This window comes from Lissotriton vulgaris, chromosome 1_1 (assembly GCF_964263255.1).
Source record: "Lissotriton vulgaris chromosome 1_1, aLisVul1.2, whole genome shotgun sequence".
In the NCBI taxonomy this organism is placed as follows: domain Eukaryota; kingdom Metazoa; phylum Chordata; class Amphibia; order Caudata; family Salamandridae; genus Lissotriton; species Lissotriton vulgaris.
The window spans coordinates 332880510-332902981 of record NC_141685.1 but is presented as its reverse complement, the minus strand read 5'-3'; the positions used below and the strand labels follow the sequence as shown (position 1 = coordinate 332902981).

At 45.5% G+C, this 22472-nt stretch overlaps 1 protein-coding gene across 1 annotated transcript in view; it reads left to right on the top strand.

Moving 5' to 3' along the window:
- The window catches only part of STIL (STIL centriolar assembly protein), a 340881-nt gene that overhangs the window by 151722 nt on the left and 166687 nt on the right, over positions 1-22472 (top strand). The window contains exon 8 of the mRNA XM_086952397.1: positions 11298-11384. Coding sequence (XP_086808523.1) covers positions 11298-11384 — 87 coding nt within the window. The remainder of the gene's footprint in view (positions 1-11297; positions 11385-22472) is intronic.

The following is a 22472-nucleotide window of genomic DNA, read 5'->3' as shown; positions in this document are numbered from 1 at the left end:
GTGACTGTGTACTGGCACCATCAGTTGGGCTGGCAGTCTCCCTGGTGCTGTCTCCAAGGATGCCCTGGGGATAGCGCTTTATTAGGTCTCGCCTGTCGATGCGCATGCGCATCGAGCAAGCGAGACTATGGGGGCTCATCGACTCTTTATCCAACTTGCAAGGAATCGTGGCGATTCCTTGCAGTGCACGAGAAATTTAAGCTCAATGCGCATGCGCATTGAGCTTAAATGCGCGTGCACATGCCCCCAGCCGCCTGCCTTGCCTACTCTCTCTCACAGCCTCCCCCAGCTCCGCCCCCTCACTACTTGATTGCACGGCCGCTAGGCCGTGCCTCCCCTACTCTCCTCCCCCCTCCTCCTCTCCTTCCCTGCCTGCCTGCCGCTAGGCCGTGCCTCCCCTACTCTCCTCCCCCCTCCTCCTCCTACTCTCCTCCCCTGCCTGCCTGCCGTGTCGCACCTCTCCCCTCTCCGCCCCCTCCCCTGCCCGCCGTGCTTAAACGACAACTTGTTTTTGTAATGTCACGCTTCCAGTAAAATGTGTAAGTCCGATGAAAGATTTGTTAAACGGGGCATCTACAATGGAGCCCTTCGGCACACAATTGATGACTTGAAAAAATCCACACGCTCCCATCTACCATGACCTGATCCAGGCATGGAGTGGAGCTCGGCCCTGATTACAGGGCTTTAGGACCACCACTGTTTGCACACGTGACACTACAGCACGCGCCACAGCTCTGCGGTGGATCCCGGAGTGGACACTGCAGTCCTGCGCCAAGCTTCGCCTTCTGACACGTCTTGTGTGAGCTTGTCTTTTCCAACTCGGACTCTGCGTTCAAGCTGCGGACCTTGATCTGCTTGGCTGCTCGTAGGAGCAAGTCTGACAGCATGATGTATAATGTACACCGTACGTTACAGCGGCACCTGCTGTTTCAAGATCGATGCCTCGGTGTTATTAGAGATGTTGGTGTTAAGATGCGCAGCAGTAGGGGCAGCTCGTGCGTTGTTAACAGGCTCACAGCCAGTACATCTTGCATCAATCCGTGCCTTACACGAATATATTACTCAATTTAGACTGTACGGTACCGTGAGATGGAAGGCATGTAGTCCAGGGTCGGACTCAGGAACAAAAAAGTGTTCGGAAACCACAATAAAGTTGCCTCCATTTGCGAAAAAAGTGACCAATGTTTGCCTATCTGGCCACTTTTGAACGTGTAAAGACACGCTGTATGGGTATTTTGTAAGGTGTGGGAGACTGTGTATGTGTGTTTGCTGCGAGCATTTTTGTAGTAACATCATGGAAATCGGCGTTACAAACCCAGCCTATTTGGCCATTTAACAAGCACACCACCAGCTAAAAAAAAAATCGCCCCTCGTCCTGATCAGTCATGCTGCCCATCAAGCACTGAGTGCTTTCCCATAAGGCCATTCTGACCCTGATGCAGTGTCACCCGTTTGCTTTACAACACCCCCCCCTCCCCCTCCCTACTATGTTCCTTCCGTACCTGCAATTGTGTTGCTTCCACCAGCCCTGCTATGTTGCTTCTGTCCCAGTGGTCAAACCTGCCAAACCAGTGTTACATTCCCTCACCCACTTAAAAAAATTCACACTTCAACCAATTCAATTCCAATCAGCTCCGCCCCCTCCCCTTCCCGCCGTGTCGCATTTCTCCTCCCCCCTCCCCTCTCTTCCCTCCGTCTTCAGTAGAAATCGTGGCTGTAGAATCAAATAAGCTTTATTGCATAAAGACTTCCCGTGTCCAAACAATGTTACAATCACTTGAGGTATTGAGGCGGGGATTTGCAAATTGATGCTAACAGCCGAAGAGTCAGTCTTGAAGGATCTGACTGGTACAGGTATTCAGTCTGCACGGCACCCCACCCCCGCATTGTCCAAAGTTGCCAAGTTTTCAGTCTTAAGTGTGACATTTGCACGTTTTCAGTGTGCTCCTGTGTGATATTTCATTGCCTTATAGTCTGTGTCACTTTCTAATGGCGAGTAAAGCGGTTATGTCCGTGTAGAGAAACGTTGCACAGTAATGGTATAGAAATAGTCTTGAAACAATTGCAAACTCTTTAAACGCTTATGCTGTAACACAAATTACTTTCCTTTACGGACATGATCGCCATGAAACAATAGTGGTGTTATTTATAATAATATAGATGTATTTTATTGGTATATCTCCAGTTTGTTTAAACTGTGTTATTTTCATAAGCTACATCAGTTCTATTCAGTGATGAAAAATTATCATTCTCAGTATTCATCTGGACATGAAATGCAGCTGTGCAAACTTAAAATAACTCTGTGGGGGAGTGTTCTTGGAGGGGAAGGGGCTCATGCTAAGTATTGCCTGAGAGGCACTTATGCACACATCAAGCCTCTTTACATTCACCCCCAAAATCTTGCTAAACCCTACGATCGTCAGGTTTTTAGGTCTCGCCTCAACCCCTCACCCTCAACCCCTCACTCACCCTCACTCTCACTCATCCTCACTCACCCTCAACCCCTCACCCTCACCCCCTCACCCTCACTCACCCTCAACCCCTCACTCACCCTCACTCTCACTCACCCTCACTCAGCCTCAACTACTCCCCCTCACCCTCACGCACCCTCACTCACCCTCACCCTCACTCACCCTCAACACCTCACTCACACTCACCCACCCTCACTCACCTTCAACACCTCACCCTCAACCTCAACCCCTCACTCACCCCCACCCTCACTCACCCTCACTCACCCTCACTCACCCTCACTCACCCTCACTCACCCTCACTCACCCTCACTCACCCTCAACACCTCACCCTCACTTACCCTCAACACCTCACCCTCAACGCCTCACCCTCACTTACCCTCACCCTCACTCACCCTCACTCACCCTCACTCTCACTCACCCTCACTCAGCCTCAACTACTCCCCCTCCCCCTCACTCACCCTCAACACCTCACCCTAACTCACCCTCACCCTCACTCACCCTCAACACCTCACCCTCAACGCCTCACCCTCACTTACCCTCAACACCTCACCCTCAACGCCTCACCCTCACTTACCCTCACCCTCACTCACCCTCACTCACCCTCACTCTCACTCACCCTCACTCAGCCTCAACTACTCCCCCTCCCCCTCACTCACCCTCAACACCTCACCCTAACTCACCCTCACCCTCACTCACCCTCAACACCTCACTCGCCCTCACCCTCACTCACCCTCAACACCTCACCCTCACCCTCACTCACCCTCACCCTCACTCACCCTCACCCTCACTCACCCTCACTCACCCTCACTCACCCTCACTCACCCTCACTCACCCTCACTCACCCTCACTCACCCTCACTCACCCTCACTCACCCTCACTCACCCTCACTCACCCTCACTCACCCTCACTCACCCTCACTCACCCTCACTCACCCTCACTCACCCTCACTCACCCTCACTCACCCTCACTCACCCTCACTCACCCTCACTCACCCTCACTCACCCTCACTCACCCTCACTCACCCTCACTCGCCCTCAACACCTCACTCGCCCTCACCCTCACTCACCCTCAACACCTCACCCTCAACGCCTCACCCTCACCCTCACCCTCACTCACCCTCACCCTCACTCACCCTCACCCTCACTCACCCTCACTCACCCTCACTCACCCTCACTCACCCTCACTCACCCTCACTCACCCTCACTCACCCTCACTCACCCTCACTCACCCTCACTCACCCTCACTCACCCTCACTCACCCTCACTCACCCTCACTCACCCTCACTCACCCTCACTCACCCTCACTCACCCTCACTCACCCTCAACACCTCACCCTCACTCACCCTCAACAACTCACCCTCACTCACCCTCACTCACCCTCACTCACCCTCACTCACCCTCAACACCTCACCCTCACTCACCCTCAACACCTCACCCTCACACAGTGCAATAGGTCTCAGACAATTTCAGTTAGAGCTTTTAGAAATGTTTATGGCTTTTTTTTATTTGTAATTCTTTAGCATTGGCTACAGGAAACAAAAATGCTAAACATTTACCAAAAAAACCCATAAACAATTCTAAAAGCACTAACTCTAATGGTGCGAGACCTATTGCATTTCCAATGCTTGTTTACAACTGTCTCTGGGGTGTTATGAGGCTTTTAGGGCCCTCACATACTCGGATGAGTGTCATGCTTCATCATTGAGCTGCTTCTCATTGGGTCGCCGCTGCAATACCAGACGGGCTCCCAAGGAGGGGCACTCTGGCCGAGATATTTTTTCCAATAGCCATTTAGTGCCGTGGGGGTGAGGGGCCTGGTGAGTGTACATGATAAAAAAGTGTTGAATAAGTGAGTTAAAACAGGATTGGGAGTGCCAGCAACAATTTTAAGTTTAGAATGTCTGCTTTCTGTTTGAAGCCACGATTTATCCAGCTTTTCTGATTTCACTTAACGCTTGGTTTTTACTTTTCTATTTTCTGCCGTTTTTAAGTGGCACAAACTAGACCCTATGGTATTGGAGCACTTTACATAAACACAAGTTCTATTATTACACAAGGTCTCAGTCCATGTTTATAGGCACTTGCAGATTACATGATTTGCCCAGGATGACAGGCTGCTATTGAGGGAATGCCGAGACTAGAGCCGGATTCCCCAGCTCCAAAGGTGCAGCTCTGGCTATAATGCCACATCCTGGGTAGAAGAAGGGTGGCAGACAGAAGTCACATGAAAACTTGGCTTGTTACAGGCTTGAGATTCCAACTAAGCTGTGGAGCTATGGGAGAGTCAGACAGAAAAAGAAGACGCCATCCTTTTTCCGGGATGCTTGATACCCGAAAGAAATGTATATCTGTGTAATTGGTTAACCAGCAGATTTAAAGGCTGCTTGGGAGCCAGTGTATGTGGCTTTAATTGGTGAAATCATTTGAGGCTCCCTGGTGTCTAAACTGTGTTCTTTTTGAGAGGTACTGTAAGGGTTTTAACAGCTGAGTTCTTGTAATGGAAACACATAAAAAGAGGTTTGCACTAGGTGCAGTATGATTGTGTATTACTAAAAAAAAAGATATTTTTTAACACAATTGTTTCACCCTAAACTCTAAATCCCTGCACATTTGGTGGCAACTGTATACTGTATCTAATACAATTTTAAAATAATCTTGTGCATGTTTTCTGTTTTCAGTTACAGGCTGGAGCTTTGTAGCGCTATAAACATGGATGCCACTATTCCCTAGTTCACCAATCTGGATTGACTTAGTGACGGTCTGGTTACACGTGCAGACATCTGGTCCGTGTATAACGGGACACGATCGAGCGCTTTGGGTTTCTAACTCTGCCTGAAAGTTGGTCGAAATATTCGCCCACTCGCCTCACCACTTTCAATATACAAACAGCCGCCACTGATAGGACATGCACTGTCCTAGAGGGTAACACGCTTTAACAGGTTGGCCCTCTCCATGGTACTCACACTGGCTTCAGGATGGCTCTTGTCCTTGGTCTCTCGTTATGGCCTGGATACTACACTTCTCTCCTACAGGCCAGGACTGGAACTTGCCCTGGGCTGTCACTGTTTTTGGACCTGTTCTTTTTTGGACTGTCACACCATCTCACCCCATGATCTTTGAACAGTCGCAGTCATCTTCTAGGCCCCATCCTTCACCCTCATCCCTTAATTGATGTCAAGAGATAGTCCCACTTTGGTGAGATTTATTTCAAGTTTAATCTGTCCAGTAGTGGCGTTTGAATCGGTGGGGTAACGCAAACTGATGGGACCCCACCCCCCTCTCTCTTCCTCCCTCCCCCCCCAAGCAGAACGTGAAGAGGGCCCCCTTTTTCTACCCCTCTCCCAGATCTTAATTGTTCTTGGGCTAAATGTGCCCCGTCCGTTCTCAGTGGAAGGTTCCACTTCTTCCCAGAAGAGAGGAGAAGTTTGCCCCGCCAGTTACTTCAACGGCCCTTTGTTTTCTCTGTGTTCATTGTATGCCGATATATGTAAAAACACACTCACTCACTCTTTCTTACTTTGAATGGTGGATGCTGCAGCCTGGCGTGTCGGAGACGTTTCCCTCATTAGGGTTTTTGAAAGGCCACAGAAAATGTGACTTTTTTACCAAATGCATATTTTATCAAATGCATATTTTATCAGCGATAATATTGCGCTAAAGAGTACATAGGGTAAAAGTCAAGAATGAAGCCGACATGGGAGTAATTAAGAAACATTCTATTTTTCTTGGTATTTTCTCACAAAGAGTGTTTTTTTTGTTGAGTAACCAGCATGAAGAACACATTTAGAGCATTAAAAAAAATATTGTTTTGTACTTTGCATTATTAAGTTCTGAAATATTTTATCTGAGGCTTGGATAGCAGTAATTTTCCCCTGGTGACTACTTCTCTCTGTTTTCTAAGGTCATTCAAGTGCGCCTTATCTCACGCTGAAGCGATGACGGATTGTATGTGTATAGTTATAAACTCTGAGCAAGGAGAAAGGTCACAATGGAAACGTTTCCAATCCCATTGTAAAAGCAACGCACTGAACCACCCACGGGTTCCACCCATTGCTTAAAATACAGAGGCCAGGATAGCTATCTAGCTGTGAACATTTTTGCAACCAGTAACGACTTTTAAGAACCAATTTATGTACTAATAGGTAGGTTCTTAAAAATCCAAATCATAGTAGGTCGATTCCGACCCACTATCTCATAAATATTATTAGCTGTGACTCACTACGATTGTAAATGTAAAATGTAATGTAAATTGATACTTGTATAGCGCACTACTCGCCCGCAAGGGTCTCAAGGCGCTTGTACGAATACCGCTGTGAAACCCATCCTGGCTTTCCCTGTGAGGCGTCCACTCCTGGGCACCCCCAAGGTGGAGGCTAGGCATCCTTAGCGTTGTGGGGGCCGTTGTGGAGATTAAGCAAGCTATTGCCCAGAGTTGCAGAGTGGGACTCAATGATTGTAATAGGCACTGAGGCGAGAATGATCAGGTCCGTGGAATTTTGAGCCCAAGACCCACCAAGGCGGGGAATTGAACCCTGGTCCCGGGCTAGACCTCTGCATCAGGGTCTGCCGCTCTAACCATTGAGCCACACTTCTCCACGATTGGATGCCATCACAAGGATGGTGGCCTGCTGGGGTCAACAGACCACCCTGTGTGGGATCACAGTTCAATAAAGAAAACTTTGTAAAAAATGCAGCCCATTTGCAGTGGTCTTGTGGATCACTGCCCGTTGCCAAAGAAACTTTTTTTAGGTCTCGCCTAAGCCATTGTGTTAGCAAAGCATGGCGAGATATTAAGTAGAGGCTTTAAAAAATGCTCCCAAAGGCTTTTCCAGGCGGATTGCCTGCAGTGCATGTGTGCGGGCGCATGCACTTCGCACACCATTTGACAGCCTATGAGCCACTCTCCACACTCCTGCTGGTTTACACTTCAAAGAAATCCGCTTCCCCGCCCCCCTCCGCGCAATGCAAGAGCTTGTTGTTTACAGACAACACCCCAGCTGCTCTTGACCCGAGGCAACGCCGAGAGTTGAACCCAGTTCCTGACCTGCATGCCGCCATGTTTTTTTTTTAACCCACCACTTCCTTTTCCGTGCTCTGTTTTACTCAGCCCCCTGCTTCAGCCATGTCCTGCGCCCTCACTCGTGTACCTGAAGGCACTGGAGTGATTTACATGAGCGCCATGTACATTATACTGACACTTAGACACACTGCGCACTCACACACTGCGCACTCACACACTGTGCCCTCACACTACTTTAGGCCACACACACTGGGCACTCACACACTGTGCACTCACACTACTTTAGGCCACACACACTGAGCCCACACACTAGTTTAGGCCACACACACTGCGCCCTCACACTACTTTAGGCCACACACTCTGCGCCCTCACACACTCTGCACCCTCACACACTCTGCGCCCTCACACACTCTGCGCCCTCACACACTCTGCGCCCTCACACACTCTGCACCCTCACACACTCTGCACCCTCACACACACTGCACCCTCACACACACTGCACCCTCGCACATTGCATCCTTACACACTGCACCCCTGTCCCCCCCCCCCATCTGAAGGCACTGGAGTGATTTACATGAGCACCATGTACATTATACTGACACTTAGACACACTGCGCACTCACACACTGCACAGTGACACACTGCGCACTCACACACTGTGCCCTCACACTACTTTAGGCCACACACACTGCGCACTCACACTACTTTAGGCCAGACACACTGAGCCCACACACTACTTTAGGCCACACACACTGCACTCAATGCAACATACACTCCAAATACCACTCAGTGCCACATAGTTACACACCACATAATTATACTGCACTCAATGCAACATACACTCCAAATACCACTCAGTGCCACATAGTTACACACCACATAATTACACTGCACTCAATGCAACATACAATCCAAATACCACTCAGTGCCACATAATTACACTGTAATCAATGCAACATACACTCCAAATACCACTCAGTGCCACATAATTACACTGCGCTCAACGCAACATACACTCCAAATACCACTCAGTGACACATAATTACACGCCACATAATTACTCTACTGAATGCAACACACAATACCACTCAGTGCCACATAATTATATGCTACATAATTACTCTACACTCAACGCAACATACACTCCAAAACCCACTCAGTGCCACATAATTATATGCTACATATTTATACTGCGCTCAACGCAACATACACTCCAAATACCACTCAGTGCCACATAATTACACGCCACATAATTACTCTACTGAATGCAACACACAATACCACTCAGTGCCACATAATTATATGCTACATAATTACACTACACTCAACGCAACATACACTCCAAAACCCACTCAGTGCCACATAATTATATGCTACATATTTACACTGCGCTCAATGCAACATACACTCCAAATACCTCTCAGTGCCACATAATTACACGCCACATAATTACTCTATCGCCCTCACTCTATCTATCTATCGCCCTCACTCTATCTATCTATCGCCCTCACTCTATCTATCGCCCTCACTCTATCTATCTATCGCCCTCACTCTATCTATCTATCGCCCCTCACTCTATCTATCGCCCCTCACTCTATCTATCGCCCCTCACTCTATCTATCGCCCCTCACTCTATCTATCGCCCCTCACTCTATCTATCGCCCCTCACTCTATCTATCTATCGCCCCTCACTCTATCTATCGCCCCTCACTCTATCTATCTATCGCCCCTCACTCTATCTATCTATCGCCCTCACTCTATCTATCTATCTATCACATCACCACAGCATCCCTCAGGGGCGCCACAACATCACTATGAGCTACCACAGCATCACTGAACGCCACAGCATCACTCGTCGCCACCACAACATCACCCAGCGCTACCACAGCATCAATCTGTGCAACCATTCAACAACAACTGGTTCAAATATGTTCTCTCAATGTTTCAAGCTTTATTACAAATGTCAGAAAAAGATGTTAATATTTCACTTCTGTTCTTGGATTTGTCACAATAAAATACACTGAACATAATCTTCACAAAAGTTATTTACAAAAGTTTAAGCTATTGCCATTATAAATTACAATAGCTTTTATTTAAGTATTAATTATTAAAAAACATTAAAAGCCATTGTTATTTGTAATATCAATACATCTAAGTCACGTAAATACAACACATATTGCATTACAAATGCTATAGGAGTCACATTTGCGAAAGTGATAACTATTGGCATTGTAAATGACAAAGCTATTAATTTCGCTATTTTGAAAACCGACACATAAATAAAAAAATTGTCATTTACAATACCAATAGCTCAAACTTTCCTAATGCGAGACCTATTGCATTTCAAATGCTTGTTTGCTGGTGTCATGCTGTTGACAACCCAAATCCTTCTTAAGTTTTATAAAACCACTTCTGACGCTGTGCTACCCTTTCAGAATTGCCTCCTTGCAGTTCAGGATTAGATAGCATCTAATGTTCTGAAGTTGAATGGATGCAAAAGGAAAATTCTTCTGGTTGGGGACAATCCATAATCTGGAACAAAACAATTTGGTCTTCCTGCTTGGGCACACTTTTGATCCTGCAGAAGGAAGTAAAAAAGAAGAATCTGGGTTTGTAACCCTCAAAATCCAGATACCAGAAAACATACATGTCATGCTTTGCTCTTTTGAGAACACTGGGGATTTTGTTTTCCATTTCTTTGTCCAAACAGCTCGACTCACCTTAGCAACACTTCAGTATTCTCTCACCTAGGCTATGGGAACACTCTCTACCTCTGCCTCCCAAGACTACCAAATTGCCAAGCTACAGAGAACTCGAACATGTCTGTGCATTTGGATTTTTGCATGAAGAAGTCTGTGCATGTCTTGGATGCATGCCACACTCTCCACTAGCTGCCGATCAAAAATAGATTTCTGTTCAAGGCTGTTTGCATTGTCTGCCCAGCCTTTTACAAGAATTCCTAAAGCTGCTATAATCCGGGTCCCTCTATAAATTCTGACTCGGTCATTTAGGTAAAATGATAAGTTATTCTAGCAGGTTGCCAGTTTTCATCATACTCTTGTAGTAGGTGGTCCATTCAGGGTCGTTCCTTTTGTTCCTCAAGGTTTTTCCCATCACTCCTAACACCAGGATGCTCTTGGATGTAAATCTATGCTTTAAAAATAAAATAACAATTGGTGTTTCGTGTTAGGGTGCAGGTAGTAAAAGTGAAATTCCACATCCCTGCATTGGCGATGCCTACTTAAGCTTCAAGAGCTACTGGTCCTGGAGCACCTAAGAGGCTACCTTCCCTGACCAAGTGTGTCCCCCCTCCCTCCCCTCCTCCCGTTTAAAAAAAAAAAAAAACAAGCTAGCTCCTATCTTTGCTGAAATACTCCTACACCTTTTTTGGTATTTTTAAAAGGTGATTTATTGAGATGACTTTAGTAATATGCACTTTTGATCTTTGTGGTAGACATTATGGTAAACATTTTACACCAGAAATAGTCCATTCCTTTTTGCACAGCAACTCTCTGATGGTGAAATTTTATTTCATAACTTCCTCAGAAAATGGCTATTAGAATACTATTAAGTTATGTTGATCTTGCCTATGCATTTTATCGTCAAAATGGTCCACTTACGTTGTTGTTTAACACTACTTTTAAAAGGGTAAACGTCTGTAATTTGGACAACTAAGGATATTTTTCTTAGTGCTCCCTTTCAGGGGTTATTGTAGCGTGTGGCTAGAGTCAAATTGTTTATTAGTAAACACATTGAGCAAGAATTGTTTTTACTTAATGACTTTTGCTTTTTTTTCTTTCCGTCTAGTTGGTTGAGTGGAGTTATACATGTCCATAGTCCACAGGTGTGGGCATGTTGTCTGCGTTACTTGTACAGTTCTGCACTCCAAGAAAGGCAAGTGGTTTTAAAGTTGTTAATAAGTTCATCTAATGATGCTAAAGATTTTTACCTCCATCTAAACCCATTTTGTAGTCGAACCGGTACTTTGATCAACAGTGCAAAATCCAATATGCTTCTGTTTTAATTCTAAATCAAGATCCTAATACTGTGTATGGTCTGTGCTTTTCTTTTGAACTGCTTCTCAACAAAGGGCTATAAATGTTGTGTAGTATGTGTTAACTGTTTTACACTTCTAAAATCTGTATTGCCTTTCTTTTGCAAAACTGGTGTACTGTCCTAAACCAAAAATATTGTTTATCACTTGTAGCGTCGTCTGGGTTATTACTTGCTGCATTGAGCAAGCAGTAAATTCGCAGAAAGGGCAGAAAATACCAAGATCAACAGTATTATGCATACTAAATTTACAGTTACCTAACTTACCAAAATTCTCACAATAATGTCATTTTATATTACTAAAAAATACAATTTATTGAACAATTAATTTTATATTTCAAAATGATTTAAGATCTTGCAGCTCATTCCTTCTCTGAGATACTATCATACATGTTATTCATTCTCTGTACACAAAAACAGTCTCTTAAATTCAACATCTTAATACTACAAAATTCATGTGTTAGTATAAGTATTATGGTGAGAGTTGTAAATCACACCAACACTGTATCACTGGGTTCTTATCCTTACATCCGCCTTCTACAGGATGCTCAAATATTTCTTCATTGAAAATGCAGTATTTCTTTTCCAATCTGCTTTCAGCATGCGAGGCATCTGATAGAGACGTCTAGCTGCAGATTCCTTACCTGTGAATTTCCCAGGCATCTGACTGGATCCGTAAATATTTGTGTGAACAGTCTCCCTGCGCACCGTCGGATGGCTCTGCTCTGTTTCACACGATGGCGGCATTGTTGGCGCTGGACGTGGCATTGTGGTCACCTATATAGCTGCCACCCAGGCTCACAGACGTTAGTTATTTTCTTTCCGCACTCGTTAGCACTGATCTGGAGAAGAGCTACCCCTCTGTCTTTTTGACAGTTTTTTTCGATGTTTGTCAAAGATTTTTTTCTAGTGTGTCCAGGGAAGGTCTTCTAGAAACATAGGGTTCAAGCCATGTGACGCCTGTCACTGTGCCATGTCGGTTACCAACCCGCACCTTGTGTGTGCTTACGGTTTCTCTAATGCGACCATGACTGGAAGTCGTAATTTGACTGCTGGGCCATGGCGCAAAGGCTTTGAGGGAGTGGTCCCTAAAGCTGTTTGCGGCCCGGCAGTCGACGCCTTCTAGCGTGATTCCTTGGAGGTCTCAGTCCCAATCCAGGAGAAGGTTGCGAGACTGCTCCAGAGCCCCAAGTCTTCTTGGGCGCACACCAGATGCTCTGGACACTCTGGGAAGAAGCACAAAAAGAAGTCTAGACGGACTTTGAATTGATCCAATCTGTCAGCTGGCAAGAGAGTGGGGAATATCATTGTTCCAGGTACGGTTCTGCGGAGCCGTTATCAGGTTTGATTCTGTGCCTTCCCCCATTTCCAGGAGACAAATTTTACGAGACCATGCGTCGCATATTTTACAGGGCCGACCCCATAGCTGCTCCCTTGGGCCCTGCGGGGTCGGAGGAGGCCCGATCCGTTTCCGCACCACCTGCTCCGGTGGGGTCTCATGAATCCGATTCTGGATCGACAACTGTCGTGCCAATACAACCTTCTCTGGTGCCGATGTCTGCGCCCACCGGTGGCGTCAGCCCCATTCTCATCCCTAACGACTAGGAACAGCGTCAATCGATGCCGATTCTGGTATCAACAGGGCCTAGTCTTTCTAGGTTGTTGCCTGAGCTTTTTGAAGAGCAGACAGGCATGGGGTAGAATAGAAAGCGTTCACTGGACCCTTTAGAACACCAGTCAGACACCCCTTGTGAGAATTTGGACTGGTATGAGTAACTAGCAAAGGCTAGTGGACTGGACACCTCTCCAGATTCTGGTTTGCTCTCTCCACCTACTTTGGCTATGGAGGAGGGAGCATCTTATACAATGGGGGTGAAGCGGGCAGTGAAGGTCCTTGACCTCTAACTACCCGATGTGGTGGTCAAGACTAACTTCTTGAACGAAGTGCTTCAGCTTAGGCCTTCCTCATCCGAACCCCTATTGCCCTTTAATGGAATCTGACTGATGTCCTTCTAGGAACATGGTCGAAGCCTAGCACAGGAGATCCTCTGAACAGGACAATTGCCCACCGCCATTCCCCTGCCCTGGGTGATCCTAGTTTCCTCAACCAACACCTCACCCCTGGGAGCCTGGTACTCCAAGACTCTGCTTCCCATGGCGCGTTTCCTGCCACTCCCTGAGACCGGGAATCCAAGAGGCTAGACACACATGGGAAGAAGTTTTCTACCACCCGCCTAGCATTGCAGTCCATAAACACATTATGCTTTTTGGGCCTTTACTCCCATACCCTATAGGAAACTGTTGCACAAGCGGTGCTACAGGCCCCAGAGAAGGCCCAGGCCATCCTCTCATAAGCAGTAAAAGAAGAGAGGAATGCAGCAAAGTTCACCACTAGGTGTGGTCTGGATAGGACTTAATCACTGGACAGAGTGGTTTAGCTGACTGTGGCTTATGGTGCCATTCCTGGCTGAGAACATCTGGCTTTTCTGGGGATGCTCTTTGATGGGACTCAACTCTTCGGAGAGAAAGCAGACATGGCGCTGGATCACTTCAAGGACTCGCAGGCTACGACCAAGTCCTTGGGTTTCACATTGACCCCTCGCTCCCAGTCTGTCTTTCGCTGCTTTGGAAGAGGCTTTCAAACGCATCCGCCATGCCCCAGCCACCTTCCTGCGCAGGCTTCCTAAGTTGTGCGAGGACGTAAAAGTAGTGCATTCCGATCCTGTGGGAATGGCAGCTAGAAGTCATCTGCCACCAACTCCTTGGCAATCTGCTGGTCTGGGGCTGCCTGACCAACTCTCCTTATTTAAGTCCCCTATTTAAAATAGGTTTCTGAAAAGGCTTGTACATGTATGTTTCCTCCTTCGCCCTTCATCATATCTCAGTGGGATCTGCACCTGGTTCTCACTTATATCATATGTGCTCCCTTTGATTCACTTCACGGTTGTCCCCTTCAGCTGCTTACCTTCAAGACAGCATGTCTAGTGGCAATCACATCTGCAGGAGGGTGAGTGAGCTGTAGGCTTTATCATCCAAGCCTCCCTATCTTATGGTATCTCCAGACAGGATACTGCTTTCACCTGTGCCTCTTTCCTACCTAAAGCGGTGCCCCCTTATTCCATTTGGGACAATCTGTCACCCTGCCCACCTTTTATGCTCCTCCACGTTCCTCTAAAGAGGAGGAACAACTCCACCGCCTGGACCCAAAAAGAGCGTTGTGGTTCTACCTTAACCACACAAAGCGTTCTGGGTGGACTTCGATGGCTATGTAGGAGGTAAAAAAAAGTTGGGCAGTTCAGAAACCGAACATTTCGCTCTGGGTCATTTTCTGTATCAAGATCTGCTATGCCCTTGGTGAAAAGAGAGCCTCCTGAAGGCGTACAGGCCCATTCCACCCAAGGAAAAGCTGCGACCATGGCCTTCGCTCCTGGTGTATCAGTGCTGGTCATCTGTCAGGCAGCAATCTGGCAAAACACTGCCAGTAACTATCCTTTCATGCCGCATAATTTACTCAACCCTGACGCATAATTTAACCCTCCATGCAGCATGATACCATGGCCCTGGGCATGGCCTACCAGAGAGCACGAGCTGCCTGGTTGTGAAAGATCTCTTTTAAGCTTACATTAGGCTTACAAACCAGCCGTTGCTTAGCATTGGTTGGTTTTGCCTCTCGTTTGCCAGTGGTCTTCCTACACTTGTTTTTGTCTCTCCCCACCATGAGCAAAACTTCTTTATGATCCTTTTGAGTGGCTGACTTGCATCCTTCCACTGCTCACATTTAGGAAACTATTTTCTTTTTCATTAAGCACCTCATTTCTAGCTTTCCCTTGTGTGCCTCTTCCTCCACTCAAACAACGCCTTGCTGCCCTCGTTGTGCAGTGCTGTTCACCCACCCATCACAGCTAAGCGCAGCAGCAAAATGGCTGAAGAACAGACTTCATGAACCGTTTTTATCACGACTTCGAGCTCCGGCAGCGCTGCAACCAGACTGCAGGTTTCCGTAGCGCTATTCCACAATACTGCCAAGCCGACTCTCCCCATAAGGCCCTGTAAGTAGGTAGACTTCTCTTATCCTTGCAAAACCCTATGTTCTGCACTGACGCAAGCGCCTGCAGTTGTTTAATGTGCCAGAAGAGGGAACTATTTTACTACTAAACGTGGAGAAATCGTTCAACACACGATGTTAATTACAGTTCTTAAAAGTACCTTACAATTGTTTGCTTGCCTTTAGGAAAATTCATGGAAAATATTGTTGTTAAAAGAAAATTAAATGTAGCTGTAATTCACCAGTCCCTCAACTGCTTCCCAAGATGGTGTGTGCGTCATATCTTCGAAATAGACATACATTTCTTAATTCTTAAGAGGCCTTGAAGTTGGTGTGGGGTTTGACCAACATGCCATGCCCTAATAAAAATAAAGGTGATTTTTTTTTTTTTTTTTTTAGATAAAGCCACGAGGTAAATACAAATTTAAAAGAAAAAAAAATTCTCACTGATGCTGATTGGTAGAGATCAGAAGCAAAAGTTTGCATAGATCCCATCAACCTTTATAGAACACAGACAAGGTAGTAAGGCTCATCAAATCCGAGAGGTTACATGCTAGCATTTCACTACCCTTTGTTGTCATGTGATATCATGATTAATTTGATTCCAACTTCCTACTAACTCTTTCAGCTGTTTGCCTGCTGCACATTTAATTGTCTGAAAATGGAGAGATCGCGGCTGCTTTAGCATTTTTGTGTGATAGTGTTTATATAACGTCACACAATCGGGTTCATCCCACTAAATAAAGTAAGTCACTTCTAAACTGACCAGAGATAAAGTAGATCCGTATCTTAGTAGAACTTGGAAAATGTGATTTTGGAACAACTGAAACTGTGACCAAATGTATATAGGAGCTAAAAGGCTGAGGGTCCGTCCGAAGAGTAATTCTAGGATTATCAAGTTAAACTGCCTGCTTAAGGGGCGCCAGTTTTGCAGAAACCCTCTCACTTTTAACACACGGAGTTGCCTGGTGTATCTGTGCCTCAGTTAAATTGTCCTTTAGCGAACTTGGCAGCCGATGGAAAATGCCCTGCTTATAAATAAACCCATGCTCCTATTTAATGACGGTTTATTTATTTATCCATTTATAGAGCGCATGGTTACACTACCAGTGTGTCCCCGTGCTGCGACAGGCCCTCTGAAAAAGATGTGACTGCAATCTGCATGTGCCACCGAGTTGCACAGACTATCCGAGATCTTACCTAATATTATGTTTTACGAACAGCCAGGTCTTTAGCTGTTTGCAGAATCTACTTTCGCATGGTTCTATTCTTAGGACCATCGGTAGGGTGTTTTGTTCCACGTTTTTGCTGCGAGGTACCTGAGCTTTATTGAATAACCTCCTTTACTGAGACTTTAAAAAGCCAGCAATGGCAATGTCGATAGTTCTAATTCATAAATGAAATTAAATAATCAAGGAATGAAATTCTATTAAAAAATCCTAAAGGGTTCCCCGGTTAGGAGAGGTGTTATGATGGCTCCACTCCTCTTTGATTATTTATCGACCATCGGAATTTGAGGGATGCCCTTCCAATACTTCTGTCTCTTCCTTTGATTTTAGATTATAAATGAAAGTGCCTCTCCAGCCATTAATAAGGTTAGGCTCTCAATAAATCATCATTCATGCACTGTGCCGCTCGTCTCTGTATTCATGCATCCATTTAACCAGCCTGTGACTAATTTTGTGTTCACAACTTAACACACCGACAATAAAACACTGACAGCGCTGGGACGCCCATGGGCAGCCATGCGCTCTATAAATCTGTAAAAAATAAATAAAAATAAACACACGAGCTCATCTGCGTTTGTAATATAAATTGTAAGAATAAGGACCATCTTGCAGTGGTTTTGTGCATATTGTATCTTGTTTTAAAGTTCTTGCATGACTGCCACGCTTAGAACCAGCGTACTACCCATATTGAATTTGTGAAAGCGTGATCCAGTATATGAAAGGTACCATGTCATAATGGTTTCCTGGTTTAGATGCTGTGGCCGTGTGGTGCTTTACACTACTGATACAGTGAGCAGCAAACAAGGAGACTCTTAAGTACTGTGGGGAGTTGCAGTTTGCTCTTTAAAAAATGTATATGGCAAGGAGAATGAATGACAGGAAGCCTATAAAAGGAGAAATTGTAAATAAAGGACTAGCAACCAGCGCTGGCTCTGAAGCTCATTCATTTTCAAGTGGATGTGCATGTGTTTTCAGTCAAATTAGTCACTTACATGGCTAGAGAGCCAGTGGTGGAAGTGGGCTGACCCATTGCCCCATCCTGGAATGGATGTAAGCAGAGTGCACGGCTAATCCTGTAAGGCCTTCTAAAGAGATGGTAACAAGAATTATTACAGCATAAATCTTGTACACCTGGATCGTATCAAAAGTGAGTTATCTACACCAATATCTCTGCCTAATTGGATAATCTGAGATTTCATGTTTCAAAATACGTCTGCAGCTTTAACCCAGTGCAATAACAATCCCCTCTTTAAGGTTGGTTTACTTTAACATATGGTTTTCATATTCAATAAATCGGGCCTTTTTCTTCTGTCTGAATGTTTTATAATAAACAGATCAGAACAATGTCCTCTATAATGGCTTGTTCCAAAAGACCAACCAGGTCTGTAGCCCTTCTCATTGGCTTGTCTCATAATCATCTTAAACCTACTGTATTGAGCATAAGCTTTCCTACAAGGCAAACATCAGGCAAACTTTAAGATTACAGATACCACAGGATTATAACCTCTTAAGTGTGGTCAACAGCCTCACTACCTCCCCAGTGCGAGTGTCGGTCATTGTGTGTTCTTTATTTTAATGACGATCAGCACGCTGGACGTGCTGCAGTTCTTGCTTTGAGAGTGGAAGTAAAATGAGCCAGTAGGCTTCTTTTAATTTAGTGTTTCCCCCCCCATACCCTTGATTCCTCGAATTCTGAGAAAGATTTGCCAAGACTGGGCCCAAGTCATATTGGTTGCTTCGGATTGGCCAAGAAGGGTGTTGGACACAGACCTCCTTTATCTCTCATCGCACCCTCCGCTCCGTTTCCCTCTCGGCAGAGCTAGTCTCTCAGTCGCAGGGGCAGGTTCTACACCCTGACCTCCAGTGCCTGCACCTTCATTCCTGGAGATTGAACGGGACAGCCTGACCTCTTTCTCTCTTCCCTCCTGTTGTGGTGGATGTTATTTTATCAGCCAGAAGACACTTCACCAAATCTGTCTATTCCTGTAGTTGGGCCAGATTTGTTAAGTGGTTTGGAGAGAGGTCTATTGATCCTTTGAAGGCTCATTTGTCTGATGTCTCTAGTTTTGCCCTTTATTGGCCCAACAGGGTTGTACTGCGGCGACTGTTATGGGCTACTTGTCGACTTTATCAACCTTTCTTTGTTTGCCAGACCAACCATTGTTGTTTAAGTCTTCCATAGTCATGTGGTTCATTAAGGGCCTCACTAATAGAGTCCCTCCCACTCCTTATATTATACTTAAGTGGGATTTAAATGTGGTTCTTACTTTCCTGATCCGGCCTCCTTTCGCGCCTTCATAGTTTGTCCGTTGAGGCTTCTTACTTTCAAAACAATTTTTCTGATTGCTATTACCTCTGCCAGGATGGTAAGTGAGCTTCAAGCTCTTAGTTCTAACCCTCCTTTTACAGCCATTTATGCAGGTAAAATGGTTCTCCGGACCAGAGCTGCTTCCCTGAAAAATACCTTCTAAATCATATGCTAATACTGGTACCCACAAATTCAGCGATGTAGAAATAACCACTGCTCCTTAACTCCTTATCTTGGGCCCTTTTCAGAAATACATATGCTTATTTGATACTTGTTTTTCACTCTACATATTTCACCATATGAATCTGTCTATACTCAGTACAAAATGAAGAGCCATTGTACAGTGCAGCTCAGTTGTTTGCTCTGGTTATCTTGGGTTCTTGAGAACCTACAAACCTTATAAATCCCTGCAACCAAAAGGGTCTACAGGGGCGGCTGGTGCACACGGGCGAGATGGGTGTTACCCTGCCACACTGGGAGATTACAAAAATGTGAGATCGATCACTGAGCAGCTAGCAATAAAGTTTGCTGGCTACTCGGTGGACAAACATGTGCAAATACGTTTTTTGAGGGGGTGGGGGAGGAAGGCCTTGGGTCTGTTGCACATGCTTTTGGCTGGGCGAAGATTTCTTCTACCTGGAGCCAAACAGCCGAGCAGTGAAGAGACACAGGTGGGCAGGATCTGTGTATCACTGCCAGAATAGCTTTTGATTTGGGCGTTATTTGTATAACCCTGGGAGGAGTCAGAAACTCCCCATTAATTCCAATGGCAGGGGGCTGGGCAGTCCGTCTGAGAATGACATAATAGGTTGTGGCAGTGGCCTCTGCGTCTTCCACGAGACCCAGGCAGCAACAGTTGCTTACTGGTGTGCTGGGGTCTGTGGGAGGAGTGGCCCAAATTCAGCATTTTCCAGTTTGGATTGTGCGTGCTTATCATGCTGTGTCTGCACTCTGCAGTCACGAGGAGCCCAGTTCGAGTAGGTGACTGTTGGGTAAGCGCACTATGGGCACTTTTTTATTAGATCTCGCTGAAGAAATGCGTTAGCATTGTTTTTTTTTACGAGATTATAGTAAGCTGCTTTCAAAAGTCTACCCACTGCGGATCGCATACAGTTCATGTGAGCCAGGCGCATGCACAGGAATCCGTTCCCCATACCCCTCTCACAAAGCAAGACAGGACCAGAACATCAAAGCGGACGTTTTGATTCCATTTGCCATCCACCAGCTACTTCACGCACTCCGCAGGTCATAAACAGGACCATCTGCTCGTGAATCGGAATGCTGGCATGGTTGCCCAGCCCCCCTCCCAGCGCTGCCTTTCCTCTGCTGAGCTTCAACCGGTGCCCTTGCATTGCTCCCCATCATTCGCTCTACACACCGCACCCCTTTTCACTCCCTATGCAGCACAACCATCACTCAGTCACATCTGCACGACTGGACCCTTCCTCCGCATCCCCACCGTGCCCCAGATGTCTTTTTTTCCATACAAACTCCACCCACTGTTTCGCTGCACTCTGTACTCTTTTTATACACTGCTCCACCTCAATATTCATACACCCTACTTATTTTAAATTACAGTGTCTCAATTGCAGGCCAATATTTTCGCCCCTTTTGTTTCCCCACATTCATGGAGACCTGTTTCTGTTTCTAAAATATCCGTTATCAGTTTTTGAGGCCTGTTTAATGAAGTCTGTGTACAAGGTATTCGGTTTCCAGCTTGTATGTATACTGCTAAGAGCATGTATCAGTAGGATGTCTACAGTGCTCCTTAATTTTCAGTTCTACAAAAGTAAAGTATAAACCATTCTCGTCCTCCACAAACAAGTGTATAGTTATAGGTGCAATGTATATGTATTTGTGCAAGGTTTCTGTTTCCTTGTGTTTACCTTTCAGAAATTCACAAGCACCTTTCAGAGCATATATCGTTGCTTACCATCTCACCCTCTCATCCGCACACACCCTCCCACACCCTCTCACCCTCACACCCCCTCACACCCACCCTCTCACCCTCACACACCCTCTCACCCTCACACACCCTCTCACCCTCACACTCCCTCTCACCCTCACACCCCCTCACCCCCCTTGTCTAGACATGCACTCTCCACCTGTGCGGGGATTTGTATGTCACAGGGTTCCATTCCTACCCACGATTACGTTGCAAATAAGGTAAGTACCCCAAAACACTTGTGTAAAAACAACCAAATGTAAACATGTTACAAAGCAACGCAAAACCTGGGGTTACAGGCTGTAAGTGTAAGAGGAGTTTAGAGAAGGGGAAATGTATCACCACGAATTTTTGTTTGGTTAATTGATTGCTTATGTGATTCTTATCTTTGTTGATGTTTTAATGGTATGTGTTGATTGACTTTATTATCTAGGTATAGATTTTAACACTTTTGGTTTTGTTTTTCATTTTATTGATGTAGTGTAAAATAAGGGGATGCTGTTAACTTTTATATTTACAGTAAATACAGTTCATGATAATTCATCCCTAACTTTTACGCCTCACCACTTTCAGATGTCACCAGCCCCCACTGTACTAAACTTAATGCACATTGCTTTTGTAAATCTGCTATTGTGACAAAAAGTTACAGGTGAAAACATTGTTTCAAATGTTTTTTGCTACTCATTTTCAATATTTCTTCATTTTAACAATTAGTTTTTTTGGAATAGCCTTGAGGGATCTACACATATGACCCCTTGCTGAATTTGTATTTTTGTCTACTTTTCATACATAGCATTTTTGATTCAGTTCCGCAAGTTCCTGAAAGCTGGGAAGATGTTAACCAAAGCATAGGAAACCGTTTGTTGATGCCATTTTTAGGAATAAAAACGGATACTTTTATCCAGAGCACTGTTTTCCCCCTCCAAAATCAAAATGTAGCTATATTTAACTATTTTCCCTATCCCCTCCAGGGGAATCCACAAACCATGGGTACCTTTGGAATCCTCGGGATGCTGGGACAAAAGGACACAAATTTGGGGTGGTTACCTTATGTGGGCAATAGGTTATGGAGGCCTAAGCATGAACTACCCCAAATAACCAGAAGAAGGGCTCAGCACTTGGGTGTGGGTCTGTTGGGTTTAACATAGTTTTTTTATAATAAATAAGCGATGCCAACTGCCTTTTTGATAACTTTTCATAATACAACAGATCAGAGCTCTAGCATCAGACATAACATTTACCAGTGAACTAATCACTCAGATTGCCTTCATCATGGGCTAGCCACCATTAACAAATCAAGCCTACTTTAATGCATGCATGCTTTCCAATAAACGTTCAGATATACAGTTAAAAAAAAAATTGCGAATGCATACAAAATAATTGATGGCGAAGCAGAATACTG